At 31.1% G+C, this 15307-nt stretch overlaps 1 protein-coding gene and 1 long non-coding RNA gene across 2 annotated transcripts; one reads left to right on the top strand and one right to left on the bottom strand.

Annotated features, from left to right (window-relative positions):
* Nucleotides 1-7016: 7016 nt before the first annotated feature.
* On the top strand, nt 7017-8033 carry LOC145064014 (uncharacterized). The gene has a single exon (XM_079011545.1). It carries the CDS (start codon nt 7017-7019, stop codon nt 8031-8033), a length of 1017 nt encoding a protein of 338 aa, XP_078867671.1.
* Nucleotides 8034-11726: 3693 nt separating this feature from the next.
* LOC145062895 (uncharacterized) lies at nt 11727-15063 on the bottom strand. The gene is made up of 3 exons (XR_013687761.1): nt 14900-15063; nt 14721-14797; nt 11727-11987 (listed from the first exon to the last, which is right to left on the bottom strand). It is a non-coding gene; the product is annotated as an uncharacterized LOC145062895 (long non-coding RNA).
* Between the last annotated feature and the right edge of the window lie 244 nt (nt 15064-15307).

The following is a 15307-nucleotide window of genomic DNA, read 5'->3' as shown; positions in this document are numbered from 1 at the left end:
ACTAAATTATTTTTTGGGTCTCGAAGCATTGTACACATCGACTGGTATCTTTCTTAGTCAGTCTAAATATGCTTATGACATCCTTACACGGGCCGGTCTCCTTGATGCTAAACCAATCCCCACTTCGCTTACCTCCAACACACCATTTATTTCCTTGGGTGGTCCTTACTGCAATCCTTCACATTATCGATCTCTTGTTGGTGCCTTGCAGTATCTTACAATCACTCGACCGAATATTTCATATGTTGTTAACCAATTCAGTCAGTTTCTTCAAGCTCCCACTACTTCCCATTATCCGACAGTTAAACGGTTACTTCATTACATCAAGGGAACTATCCCCTTTGGTCTTTCTTTTTCCAAACCAAAGTCTACAACAATTGTGGGTTATTCGGATGCTGACTATGCTAGATGTCTGGAGACTCGTCGCTCTACTTATGGCTACTTAATATTTCTGGGGGGGCAATCTTGTATCCTGGAGTGCCAAGAAACAACCAAACTGTCTCTCGATCCAGTTGTGAATGTGAATATCGAGCTATGGCCAACACTGCTGCAAAAATTATTTTGATCACTCATCTACTACGAGAGCTTCATGCTCTTCCACCCTCTAGACCAACGTTGCTATGTGATAATCAAATTGCTCTTTTTCTGACTCAAAATCTGGTCTCTCACAAACATGTCGCACATTGATCTTGACTACCACTTCATCCGTGAACTTGTATCGTCTGGGAAACTTCATACCGAGTTTGTTCCTACCAAGCTTCAAGTGGCTACATTTTCACTAAGAATTTTCCGCATCATCAATTTGAGTCCTTTCGAGAAATGTTTACATATTGTTCCGCCACAGTTTTGCTTGAAGGGGGATATCAGACAACATTAAGTCTCCTGTACATCTTCTATTTTTTGTGTATGTAATTATATGTTTTCTAATTCTTTGAGGATGTATCTTGTAAATTCTTTTTTGTATAAATCTATTGTCTCTCCACCTTATTTGGTGTGACAAGTTATATTCAGCAACAACCTTCTAGTATTAAAATAACTAGTTAGAGCATATGCTCCATTTTACAAAAAAATGGCATATATTTTTTTTAGGTTTTTAGCATGTGTTATGAAAATCTTTCCCAGTATTCTCACTAACAAGATGAAATTTTGCGTCATGAAAATTTTCTTTTTCTTTGAAAAAAGAATCAATGATTCTTTTCTAGGTGATAATTTACCATAGGATTACAAGAAACTAAATTACCAATCGAAATAACATTATTTTGCAAATTACATAAAAATCAAATGAATAATAAAAAAAAATTACCTTCTTGGCTTATTGGATTCGTAGCAACAGCAGCAAAGGTTAGGTTCTTAAAAAAAAAAAAAAAAAAGAAAGAAAGAAAAAAGAAAGAAAGAAAATGGTCAATATCTAAAGGGCTTGTGTTTGGGGGGTTGTAGGCTTTATTTGTACAAGTTTTTACTTTTTTAACCGTGGAAGTCTCAAAATTCTTTCCATTTAGCTACCAAAGTTCTTGATTGAAAAACTGTTCATGTTTTCGTGCATCTTATATGAGAGAAATTGAGCAAACAGTTTAACTAACAACCTACAAAAAGCATGAAAGGGTACCTTGATTCCAGTGTCTCGAGGATTGAAAGAAGAATATGTTTGCGAGATAGCACAAATCAAAAGCTCAGCCACCAATATTCATTCGTGTTGTAACGAATCCTTGTTAATAGACCACCGCCAGTAGATATCAGGAGAGATGGAACAAACTAGAACCCGAGCATTAACGACATAGACATTGAGCAAATAATATCTTTACCCCAATGGTCTTGTCATGTGAAACGCTTTGTAGAGTGTCCCCAGACTATAGTCCTTAAATAAAGCAAATGCTCATTACGTATAAAAATATCTTGTAAGAACCAAACCGTTTACATATGATAAGTTGCAAATGCAAATACACCGCCAGTTATAACAATGTTCTACTTCTACATATAGGAATTCTAAAGGTCCATAATTAAAAGATAGATAACAACACTAACAAGTCATCACTCATCTAAGATATTAACATTCACACACTCATGGGGGAAGTAACACATCCAGTTATAATAATAGAACATGTCGTGATGTTGTCAACTTTCATTGGTGTGAAGGAAGTTATCATAGGTCCTGTATTGTGTCGGAGGGCCAGCCCATGACTCTGGTTTAATGGTTTAATCAGAACCCATGTTTTGAAAACCGGACCGGACCAGCCGATTCAACCGGTTCAACTGGGAACCGGTCCCGGATCCGGTTTTTAAAGGCCAAAAAACCGGTAATCGTTTGAACCAGTGAAAACCGGTAAAAACCGATCCGGTTGAACCGGTAAACCCGGTCAAAACCGGAAATTTTAAAAAATATTTATTTTTTTCATTTTTTGTATTTTTTATATAATTAAATATAATTATGACATCATCCGGTTTTTCCGGTTTTTTTGAGACCGGTCCGACCGGTTGGACCACCTGAACCATCGAACCAGTAAGACGACCGGTTCGGTCTCCGGTCCGGTTTTCAAAACCTTGATCAGAGCTTAAACATCCACAATTTTTAGATTATAAACTTTTTTGAAAATTGAAAAAAGCTATTAAAAAAATATTTTAAGTCAATATTTAAAAAAAAAATGTTAATTAATATGTTTTTGCCAAGATTTCTTTTATTATTAGTTTTTTTCAAGGCTCTAAATAACATAAGACATGAATTGTCGGTAATGTCAAACATCAAGATTAGGGGTGTAAACGAGCCGAGTCGAGCCGAATACTACCAAGCTCGAAGCTCGGCTCGAGTAAAATACTCGAGCTCGAACTCGACTCGAGCCTTGATTTTAAGCTCGAGCTCGGGCTCATGAAATACTCGACAGTCTCAAGCTCAGCTCGGCTCGGCTCAACTAGTAATTTAAAAAATCAAAATCACTAAATTGAGTAAGAAATATTAAACATTCCACATGTAAATGTCCAAACTACAAAAAAAAAAACCACTATTAATCACCTAATATCAATATAACATCAACCATATATGTCATAAATGAATAATTATAAGAAATGACATATATCTTATAAATGAACAATTATAAAGAAATGACATATATGTAAATTATACTAAGCTCGACTAAGCTCGCAAGCCTTACGAGCTGAATATTTTTGTACTCGAGCTCGGTTCGTTAAGGTACTCGAGTAGCTCGAACTCGAGCTCAGCTCGATTAAGGTCGAGTCGATTTCGAGTATTTTCCGAGTCGGTCTTGATTTTCTCGCGAGTTGGCTTGTCTCACTTACACTCCTATTCAAGTTTTTTCGAGCCGTGGCGAGCCACATCGTTTGTAAGGCATGACTTAAAACGATAATTTTGTATATAATTAATAATTTTATATGTATTTTCTATTATTATTAAGTTTTATATACATATATGACTTAAAATGACATTTTATCAAAACTCGGCGGCAAGTATAAGCCATGGAGCGATGACGTGTCATGGCGAAACCATGACGAGCTTTTAGAACCTTGATTTTTTCAACCGATTACATATATAATCTATTGTAGGTCCATAAATAAGTTTTTTTTGCAAATATAAAAAAAAAAAAAATACAAATTTAGCAATTTTGTATATACTTCTAAAAAAATAGCAAATTTTTTTTTTTCCCCTTAAAGCAGCCATTGAAATCGCTTCTGTAAGCTACCTGCGATTTGGGTGTATGGACCGTAATTCTGGCCAATTTTCGGCCCATGATCCGAAAATAATGTGTAGGTATATACATATTTTTTCCCTAAATCACATATAGCTAAGAGCCACTTGCAATTTGGGAATATGCACAGGACTGCAATATGGAAAAATATCGGCATTTAATGGATGTGATTTCTTAGGCCATTGTAGTGCCATGTTTGGTTTTGGAAAAGATTTGGAAAATTAGAAATTTAATTTCATTAAAAATTACATTTTATTGATAAAATCAAAACAATTGAAATTTTAGATTCTTATTAAATTCCGTTTTTGAATAAACTGATATTATTTCGCTAACAACAAAGATTTTGATTCGAATTTCCATCTGTCCATCTACCAACCCCACCCACAAAATCAAAATAAAATGTGATATCTTTTATGAACCAAAAATAAAATAATTTCGGATCTATCATGCCCGTTATATAAGTGCATTATTAATAATAGTTCCTACAGGGTTATAGACTTATACTCATGAAACTCTTTATAAACCCGGAAGAGAGTAATCTTAAAATCGTGAAACTCTTTGCAAACCATGAGCAGACTCATTGTTGAAACATCGTTGTTGATAATCGACTAAAACTCCATCGCTAATTTTAATTAACAGGTATCTTTGGGCTCCCTTCTCTTCAATTATTCGTCTTTAATTGTCGAATCCCAACTCCATTATAATTCACATGCGATCGATGAAAAGCCTAAATAAAATTCCCTTTTCATAAAAGCACAAATACACCATGTTAATAAAACTAAAAAACCAAATATAACCATGATTTTGGGTTTTAACTATATATTAAAAACAATTAAAAGCACGAACAGCTATGAAACCATAGCCGAGAATGATGCTAGACAAAACTGCAAAAATGGTCCCTGTGGTTTCTTATTTTATATGGTTATGGTCCAAATGTTTGAAAAGTTGCAGATTTGGTCCTTTTCAACAAGTTTTGTTATGGTTTTGGTCCCTCATCCGTTAAGTTTCTTAAAATGACAATTTTACCCCCAGGGACCATTTTCACAGTTTTGTCTTTTACTATACTATAAGGACCATTTTTGCATATATTCTTTTTTATTTTAATAAAGTATTATATATTAATAGATATTATTTTTAATATATAATATTATATATTAATAAATATTTTTTATTGGATTATTAATTTATTTTAGTTGATTTTTTTTTACAAAAATTGTTGGAGTAATTCTTTTTTATTAAATTATTATATATCAATACATATAGTTTTTAATATATAATATTTATATCGTAATAAATATTATATTATTGGATTATTAATTTTTTTAGTTAATTTTTATAATTTTTAAACATTTTTCATTGTATTATTACGTTTAATTTATTATTTTCTTCATATACTAAATGTTGTTTTATTGGATTATTAATTTATTTTAGCTAATTATTTTTTTTTAATTTTTTTTGTCGAAGTAATTCTTTTTTATTGAATTATTATGTATCAGTACATTTAGTTTTTAATATATAATATTTATATCATAATAAATATTATATTATGGGATTATTACATATTACGAAACAGTATTTTATTGGATTATTACTTTCTTTTAGTTGACTCTTTTTATAATTTCATTTAGTTGGAGCAATTCTTTCTTATTAGATTATTATATATCAACAAATATTATTTTTAATATATAATACTTACATCATAGTAAATAATACATTATTGGATTATTAATTTTTGTAATTTTTTTGAATTATTAATTTATTGAAATATTACTTTTAATTTATTATTTTTTTAATATAATAAATATTATCTTATTGGATTATTATTTTATTTTGAATGTATACTATTAACTATTTTTAAATTTATTAGTTTCACCACAAAGTCGCCGAAATACTTAAAAGTGTCGATTATCATCGTCAAAAATTAGCAGCATCACCTCCAAACACCTTCATCGGAGGTTCCATAGATATTATACCCTATTCCACCCAGCGTTGTTGGTAGCCACCTGCGACAACCTCTTCATAATCCAATGGAATCCTTCATATCCCACATAATGTGCAACAAACCCCGATAACATTTATAAGTGGTGGTGGTGACCGAGTGATGGTAGTGGTATTTTCCCAATGGTTTCTCATCATAAGCTAGATGAAATGAAAGTGTTTGGCAACGATCCTAACGATTTCGATGATGAGAGACCACGATTTTGCGTATCCCATGACTTTGTGGTGAAACCAATAAAATTAACAAGAACTACTATTATAATCCGATAAAATAATATTTAGTATATGAAGAAAATAATAAACTAAAAGTAATAATCCAACAAAAAATAGTTTAAAAAAAAAAAGAAATTACAAAAATTAACTAGAAGAGAATAATAATACAATAATATAATATTTATTATGATATAAATATTATATATTAAAAACTATATGTATTGATATACAAAAATTCAATAAAAAATAATTACGTCGATTTTTTTTAAAAGAATTAACTAAAATAAATTAATAATCCAATGAAACAATATTTAGTATATGAAGAAAATAATAAATTAAAAGAAATAAAAGAAATAATCCAATAAAAATAATTAAAAAAAGAATTAAAAATATTAACTAAAAGAAATTAATAATCCAATAATATAATATTTATTATGATATAAATTATATATATTAAAAACTATATGTATTTATATATAATAACTCAATAAAAAGAATTACTCAAACAAAAAAAATTAAAAAAAAAATCAACTATAGTCGTTCCCCCCCAAAAAAAACAACTATAATAAATTAATAATCCCATAAAAAATTATTTATTAATATATAATATTATATATTAAAAATAATATTTATTAATATATAATACTTCAATAAAATAAAAAAGAACTTATGCAAAAATGGTCCTTAAAGTATGGTAAAAGACAAAACTGTGAAAATGGTCTCTGAGGGTAAAATTGTCATTTTAAAAAAGTTAACAGCCAACTAGTTAAACTTAACGGATGAGGGACCAAAACTACAATAAAACTTTTGAAAAGGACCAAATCTGCAACTTTTCAAACGTTTGGACCATAACCACATAAAATAAGAAACCACAGGGACCATTTTTGCAATTTTGTCATGATGCTATAATGAGTACACTGTATATTTGTATATTTGAACTTGTTCTTGAACCAACTGTAAATTAATAGCATATTCCTTAAATCAGTTTCATTAACAGAGTTAGTGTTAATAAACGTTGATTAAACTTGGATAGTATTCATCTTGTTTACAACTCTTGTATCTTATGCAGTATTTCCTTTTGCAAGTGTGACAATAACCAAGACAAGGAGTATGACTAAAAACCAAAATCATCATCATGATGATGCATCATGGTCATATCTTGACAATGATGTGCTTTTATTAGTAATGATGCGACTGGGATTTCTTGATTTTTTTGCATTCAGTGGAGTTTGCAAGTCATGGAGGTCATTTGCAATCTCTAACAGGAAAACATTCATGGCATCCATACCACCCATGTCTGTATGTATCTCTATGATGGATAATGAGGATGAGTGTTTCTACTATCTAAAGGACTTTGAAAGAAGAAAGTTCAAACCCATCCTTTCTCATTTAGCTGAGAGGATCTGTGTTGGATCAACTTGTGGTTACTTGATCTTGTTCAGTAGGAAAACCCTTGACTTCTGGCTTGTGAATCCTATCACAAGACATGAACTTCATTTCCGTAATTTCCCCCGTGATATAAGTGTTGGTTATCTAGATAGAATCAGGACCATTCTTGTCTTTTCACCTTCAATACCTAGGTGGGTGTTTGTTATACTATATCAAAATATAGTAATTTATACCGTGGATAAAGAAAAATGGAATCATGTCTCCACCATTATCCCCATCCTTGATTTACATTTTTTTAAAGGGAAGATATATACTCTACACACCGATCGTTCTTTAGGTGAATTTACTCTCAATTGGAAGAAGAAACGTGAAACAATATCACTCGAAATCAAGAATTTTCTGAAGCCAGACTTGTTGAGACCGGAGCTTGTAAGTTCGAATGAAAAACTTTATTTGATAGATCGGATTTCAAAACCAGAAAAGATTCTGGAACTAGATTTTGGTGAAATGAAATGGGTGTCGCCAGAAAAGACAATTAGTGAATATATATTCTTTATTAGCATTTTGAATCCTTCTGCTGCTATTAAACCAAAGTCATGGGCTGGACTTCGGACACAATACAAGAGCTATGATCAATTACTTGATAATGATAAAAGTGGACACCGCATGTTCTTTTATAGACGGGTATGGTACTTCCCCCATGATTGTTCGGATGTTCATCTCTTAGATGAACGATGACTTCTTAATTAGCACTCTTATCTTTGCTTTTATTATGGAGTACCAATTTCCTATATGTAGAACATTTTCAAGTGTTTAGAACTTCGCATCTTGCAATTTGTTTTACTAACAGTTTGGTTGTTTGATTGTCACTCTTCATCTTTTTTTTTTTTTTTATCAATTCAGTCTCTTTGAATATTTTCTGTGGTGATTAAACCATTAGAGTGTTTTTCTTTAACTGCAAAGGACTTTTATAAATGGAAACAGTCATCTAGCAAGGAGCTAACAGAGAAAAAACAAGAAATAATCCAGAAATACAGGACAATAAAGTAACTAAAACGCTAAGCAATAACAAGGTCAACCAAAACGTTATCGTATCTAAAACTAACAGAGTAAATCAAAATTAAAGCAAGCCTCTCCCTTCCTAATGAACATAACACAGAAAGTAGAGTCGGCCTACACAGAAGATTGGAAAGCACTGTAGGGCTTAAACAGCCAATTGACACCACTCCACCTTTTATTGATCGATTGAAAATAATTTTGAACAGTAAACATTAATAATTATTTTGATCGATCCTCAAAGGCTAATCCCATTCTTTGCAGCCATATATAGCCCAAACAGAACACAACTGAAACCACTTCTGAACATCTTCACCATTGTTTGCTTTGTCAAATAGCACTGCAATCACATGCTTACAAGGAATTCTTATTAATTCCCATTTTCTAAAGCTGCATACCCTTTGGCCCATGTCAACAACATGCTGATCTTGCCATGGTCCTTCACTTCATACTTGTTTGAGGAATTCCACCCTTCTATGTATTTGAGAAGCAGTTGTTGTATTTGTGTCCATGATCTTTGTTGTTGTTGGAGTCTATGCACCTGCACCTTGATCATTCACATTGCAAATCCTCTTCTTCATATACTCCATAATGTACTCTAAGAAGCTGATTATTGGTTTGTCCCACACATCTTTCAGTTTACAGTTAAACACTTCACAAAGGTTATTCAAAAGCATGTTTGGTCTACCTGCAAACATAATAGTAACTTAGAACAACAAAAATCAAATGCATATAATTTGTCCCTGAATTGAGAGTGGTATACCCAGGGCCGTTCCAAACGTATTTTGGGCCCAGAGCGAGAGAAAAAAATGGTCCCTTAAAATACATAAATGTCGTCAAGTTTTTATTATAATAACTCAATAATTGAAAGAAAATTACTTGTGCTATCTTCTAAATATAACAATTTCCATAAAAAATTTAGGCCCTTTTAAAAGATGGGCCCTGGACGGTCGCCCCTATCGCCCACCCTCTGGGACGGGCCTGGGTATACCTTCGAAGTGGCTTCTAGCCCAATGTTTTGGTGGTATCTTCTTCAACCAATCATATGCTTCTTCGTCATATGAATTGAATTCCTTTTCATCATATGGTTGAACTCCTGCACTGTTGTTGTTGTGGCACACTTCCATAGGCTTTCTTTGTATTCACTAGTTTTCCATGTTTTCCTCATGTTTTCATATATATGTTTGAAATAGAATCTGTGTTCAGCAACTAACCTAATTGGGAACAACAGGGAAATGGTTGGAATTATGCCCTACAAAGACGTTAAAGGATAATTAGTATATTATAAGTTCAATGTTATATCCCCTAGATCTATGGATGTAGTTTTCAAAAGAATTGACTTTACCATACAAAAAAGTTTAGCGGCACAACTTGTCGTATGTTTGCCTTCTTATTCGTTGTATGATGATAACTAAGATGTATTAACTTGTGGTAGTGTAAGAATTATTGATTACTTTAAAAAAAATTATAAAATTAATGAGAAAACTAAAATAAATCAATTACTTTTTGTCTATCACTTGTGAAAGTAAAGTTTGAAAGTGGTGATAGATCCGATAGGTACTCAAGAAATCATTTTCAACTTTGTGAGTTCTCTGACACAACAATGACATATGCCAATGGGTATATACCATTGTTAAAATCTAACCCAACTACAATCAATCTCTTGGTGGGAAATATCCTTTCATGAATGCCCCTTCTAAACCAATAAAATCCTTTAGACATGCTTTCAAACCCTTTTTCATTCCACCTAAGAAAACATAGATTCTCTGAAAACTTAATGAAGTTGCATTTACAAGATTTGGTTCTGAAACCATTTAGCCTCAAAGTTATGTCTGGATTTGTGTACTGCAACTCTAGATGAGAACTCAAGGACTAAACTTATACTTTGCTCTAAAACAAAAGGACATAACAGGTGTTATGATCAACTAAATAAATTTCGTTTTTCTAGTGTGTCTTTATTTGGGTACTAGTTTATAACCCGTGAGAACCATAGTTATAAAATTAATTAAACTTTCATATTAAAAAATCAAAATTATTAATCAATTATTTTAAATAAATTATTACTTAAGAGATATTTTTTTATTTATATAAAATTATAATTGTTGATTTAAATAAATACGTGAAGTTATATCACCTTATAATTTGTATTAATTTTAATTTATTTTTTAATATAATATTATTAATTTAATATAACTAGAGTGAAATTTTTAAAATTTGAAATTTAAAATGAAGAATCAATTATTAATTTAATGTAATTAGAGTGAGAAAATTAAATTTTGAAATTTGAAATTGATAATTAATAGGTTAACAAATGACATGATATGTGACATATAATATTAGTGAGAAGTTCTAATATTATGACATTTGTCAATAGAAGAATAAACTTATTCATTTACTAGTTTATAACCTGTGAGAATCACGGTTATAAAATTAATTAAACTTTTATAATAAAAATTCAAAATTATTAAGCAATTATTTCAAATAATTTATTTTAAATAAATTATTGATTAAGAGATATTTTTTAGTTATATAAAATTATAATCGTTGATTTAAACAAATACATGAAATTATATCATCTTATGATATATATTAATTTTATTATATATTTTATTCTAATGTTATTAATTTAATGTAACTAATGTGTGAAATTTAAAATTTGAAATTTGAATTAAAGAATTAATTATTAATTTAATATAATTAGAGCACTACAACAAACGGGACCTGTAGGGACGACAATTGTCGTCTCTATAGGTTCCAAAAGTCGTCCCTATAGGTGTCTGCGGCGATATGTCGTCCTTATAGCTCTCGTCTCCATAGCCCCGTCGCAATAGATCTGTATTGCCGTCGCTAATAAACTCGTCGCAATTGGTAGCCTTTGGTGATGATATGTCGTCCTATACTGACTCGTCGCTATAAGTTATTGGTCTCCATTGATAAAGCTATAGAGACGACAAGTCGTCTCTATAGATTAATCCATAAAAGCAACTTGTCGTCTCCACAAGTACAACTATAGAGACGACAGATCGTCCATATAGATTAATCTATCATCGCATCCATACAGCTATGGAGACAACATGTCGTCTCCATAGATGCAACGATAGACGCAATAAGTCATCTCCAGAGATGGATACGTAGTGGGTAGTCTTCATCCTATAGCAACGGTGGAACGTCGTGGTTGATGCATCCGTAGAGACGACATGTCGTCTCTATAGATACCCCTATAAAAAAACATACGTACCGTCTTTATAGTTATGCCCATATAGCTCCTTTTAATCATTATAATTTTCCAAATTGTTAAAACAATAGTAAATTTACAAAATAGCTAAATTGGTAAATTAATTGCAAAATATTAAAATACAATACAATCTCAAAACATTAAAATACAATATAATCTCAAAACATTTAAAGTCTTACATTTACCATAACATTCATTTGAAATGTATAAAAGTTTCATAGAATTACATATACTACCTAATTTAATCGGATTCACTAGAAGTTTGCCAATCATTACTTTGATCATCATCACTTTGACCATCATCACTTTGGCCATCATCATTATATATCACTTGTCTGATCGGAAGTTGTACCTGTGACCATCATCACTTTGAAATCCATACTCTCCACTTTCCTGGTAGTCTTAAAATGAAACAACATTGTTACATTTGTTTGTGTTCTTTTTATTTTTTAATTTTAACTTAAAATAGATATCACCCGTCTTAATGGCTTAAGTTTTTAATTTTAATTTCTAAGAGTTTCTAAATTGAACAGTCATTTGTTATTCAGCAATCACTTTTAAACAAAAGGGTAAAATGGTTATTTACTTGTTGCATTATATCCTAAAACTAAAATATTTATGAATTATTAAAAATTCTCATAAAAAACTAGATATTTATAGAATTATATTAGAACTTAGTATTTAAACTACAAATTATAAGCAAACTGAATACTTAAATTTAAAGATTATAAAAGTTAAAGCCAAAATGCATCATTTATTTTACTATTAAAATTTACAAATAATTCACTTCTATATTTGTAAAATACAAACAAAGTTAAAAGATTAGAAAAATTACAAAAAATTATAAGAAATTAACAAAATCAAGTGAAACCAATAATTAATATAAAAGTATTATAATAATATAACAACGAGTAAACAAAAAAACAATTCCATGATAAAACAATTAAAAGTCATCTTGTACTTGTAGAGATTCCAATTTCTAACTTCCGAGCATATACTATATACCTTCGTTGTGTGATAGCCGCATTTTCTATGTTGACAAAGAACTTTAAAGAATTGATCAAATTCTTTAAAGAATTGATCAAATTCTTTGTGGAAACTTAAACCGAAAGCGATTACATTTTTTACAAAATCGAGTGCATCAAAAGACAATATAAATTTCATCTTAAAGAATTGCATTTTGTCATTTATCATTTAAAAAATAACCCAATTAAATCTTTTTGGTGTTTGGTTTGTTGGATTCCATGGGATTTGTAATTCCATTCCATTGTTTGGTTGTAAAAGACTATGGAATTTAATTGAGTTGGAATTCACAAAATCCTTTTTGATTCCAACATTTCATTCTAAGTCCTAAGGAATTCAAATCCAAGCATCTCCTTGTTAAGAATACATATTTTTCCAAAGGGTAATTATCATTGTTTATAATATTTAAAACCATTTATCATTTATATTCATTTAAAAACGAGTAGTTTTGCCATTTATCATTTAAAAACAGAAATATACAAAGGAATGGAACTGAATTCCATTCCATTTTTGTCAACAAAACATGTGATATTATGAACAAAGAACTGATAAATAGCATACAATTAAGTCTCAAATAGCTGGAAATACAGAAAATTTGATGTTAATTATATAACATTGACATGAACATATAAATAGCTTTCATTATGCAGTAATTTCGTCTCAGTTGTCCTGTATTTTCAAATTTCAACCATTGATTAGATTATCAAGTAAATTACATTTTTGTCCATGTCCTACAGTGATATTTTGGATCTGGTTCAACAACGAATCTTTTTTTTTTTTTCCATTTTGGTCCCTGTTTATAAATATCAAGTGTTGTGAAACATTATGCATGTGAATATCATATACCTTTTATAAATATCAAGAGGACAACAAAGAAGAGGGTATGAACATTCAAGAATTCCTCTGTATGCATAGTTGTGACAATTGCTTAAGTATCTCATAAAGAAAAAACTAGCATAGCAAAGCAACAATACAAGCTAGATCATCTCCATCTATTTTTATTACTTAAATTGTAATGACTATACACAAGACTCTCATTATGGGCTAATTAAACTGACTGTTAACAAAATGACGTGTCTAACAAGTTGTTGGCAACAATCTAACAGACATGCACGCAGATGAACCAAGATAGCACTATAAAATATTCGAGAAATTCCTCCAACATCATTGTCAGTTTTTACAACTTTATGAACATATCCAATGATAAAACACTTGCATTCCCAACAAATAATATAGATTAGGTTGCTCATGACTTCAAGTAAAGGGCACCCGATTAGAAAAATAGTCCCAATTAGAAACAAAATATAGCAATCATGATCAAATCAGCAATAGAAATCATGAAGAAATACAATAGAACCCAAGGGATGTTTGGAAACATTCAACTGAGCAAAAATCTATGATGCTGTTAGTATAATTCTAAATTATAGCTCCACATACAAAATCCAATCTAAAGACTCTTACCTCCCTAAACAGTAAACTAATATACATTACCCTTTACCTCCAATCAATAGGAATACATTAAACCAACCCTTGCATATTTTTAGTGGGAATCCAAAAGTTGTTTCATATGTCAATGGGTAAAGAAGGGGAAATATTGGCAACTCAATAGAAAAGAAAGAAAGAAAATTGTAGAGTAGAATTGGAGGTTTAGTTGCCTCAACCACAGCATCAACCCTGAATCTGTGACTGTAGTAGCTGCTGATTCCAGTGGTGGAAGTGGAACTGATTCAGATGGAGTCCCTCCTATTTGTAAAAGTTTAGCTGGTTGTGTTTTTTTTTTTCTGAATTCCAAGAAGGGGGCATCTATGGAGTATGCAAGTGTGCTAGGTTGAGTGTATTCACTTCTTAAAGGAGTATTGTTCTTATTATCATAAAGATTCTAGTCGATCTTAACATAGAAAACAATGTCAAATATCAGGGTAGCAAGAAGAGCAGATTGGCAACATGATTAGCAACTGACTCAGTAGAGCCTGTCTGATCTAGTGGAAAACATAATGGAAATCCGTACTGTAACATGTGAGACTAGGCAACAAGTACACGTGTTTCAACTGAAAGCAAATTATCAGAGTAGCAAGGGTAGTAGATTATAGATTATGTTGAAAGCAAAATACCTTTTAATTGTAGAAAGCTATGGTGAGGAACATGAAACTGTAATGCAGATTTGCTAATCGATGTGAGCAAATCGCCTCTTGAGAGAGCAATTGTGAAACCATAGAAAAATCACAAGTTAGGGATGGAGAAGAACGAACAAAGAAATAGAAAATGGAGATGCGCATGAGCTTGATCGAACCTGAAATGTAGATTTGCTTGAGTTCTAAGAGTCTTGAACGAACGATAAATGGAGATGGAGGCGTTAATCAACTGGTGTTACAGGGTTAGGTTAAACACTAGTGGTGAAAGGGGGAAGACGAATCCTGAGACAAGCTAATCGACAGAGAATCCGAGGCCGGAGACGACCAAACGGAAAGGAACCCTAAGATCATAACCCTATGGGGTCGATCTATTGTCCCTATAGCTACAAACAAACGACATCGTTTTCAATTTTCCAACTAAACAGATTAAAAATATATATTTTTTGGGAATAGAAAGCTATGGGGACGACAAGTCGTCCCTATATTTACCCCAAAACGTTTTATTCCCGTTAAACGATTAAAAAAATATGTTATTTTCAATTTTTGTTATTTATTAGAACGATATG

Source organism: Lactuca serriola, chromosome 7, assembly GCF_051521515.1.
Source record: "Lactuca serriola cultivar US96UC23 chromosome 7, Lser_US96UC23_V15, whole genome shotgun sequence".
In the NCBI taxonomy this organism is placed as follows: domain Eukaryota; kingdom Viridiplantae; phylum Streptophyta; class Magnoliopsida; order Asterales; family Asteraceae; genus Lactuca; species Lactuca serriola.
The sequence above is the reverse complement of the archived record's forward strand: the minus strand, read 5'-3'. Positions and strand labels throughout refer to the sequence as shown.

What these genes read in the sequence shown, in the direction of transcription:
- LOC145064014 (XM_079011545.1), top strand. Translation starts at nt 7,017, where the DNA reads ATGACTAAAAACCAAAATCATCATCATGATGATGCATCATGGTCATAT.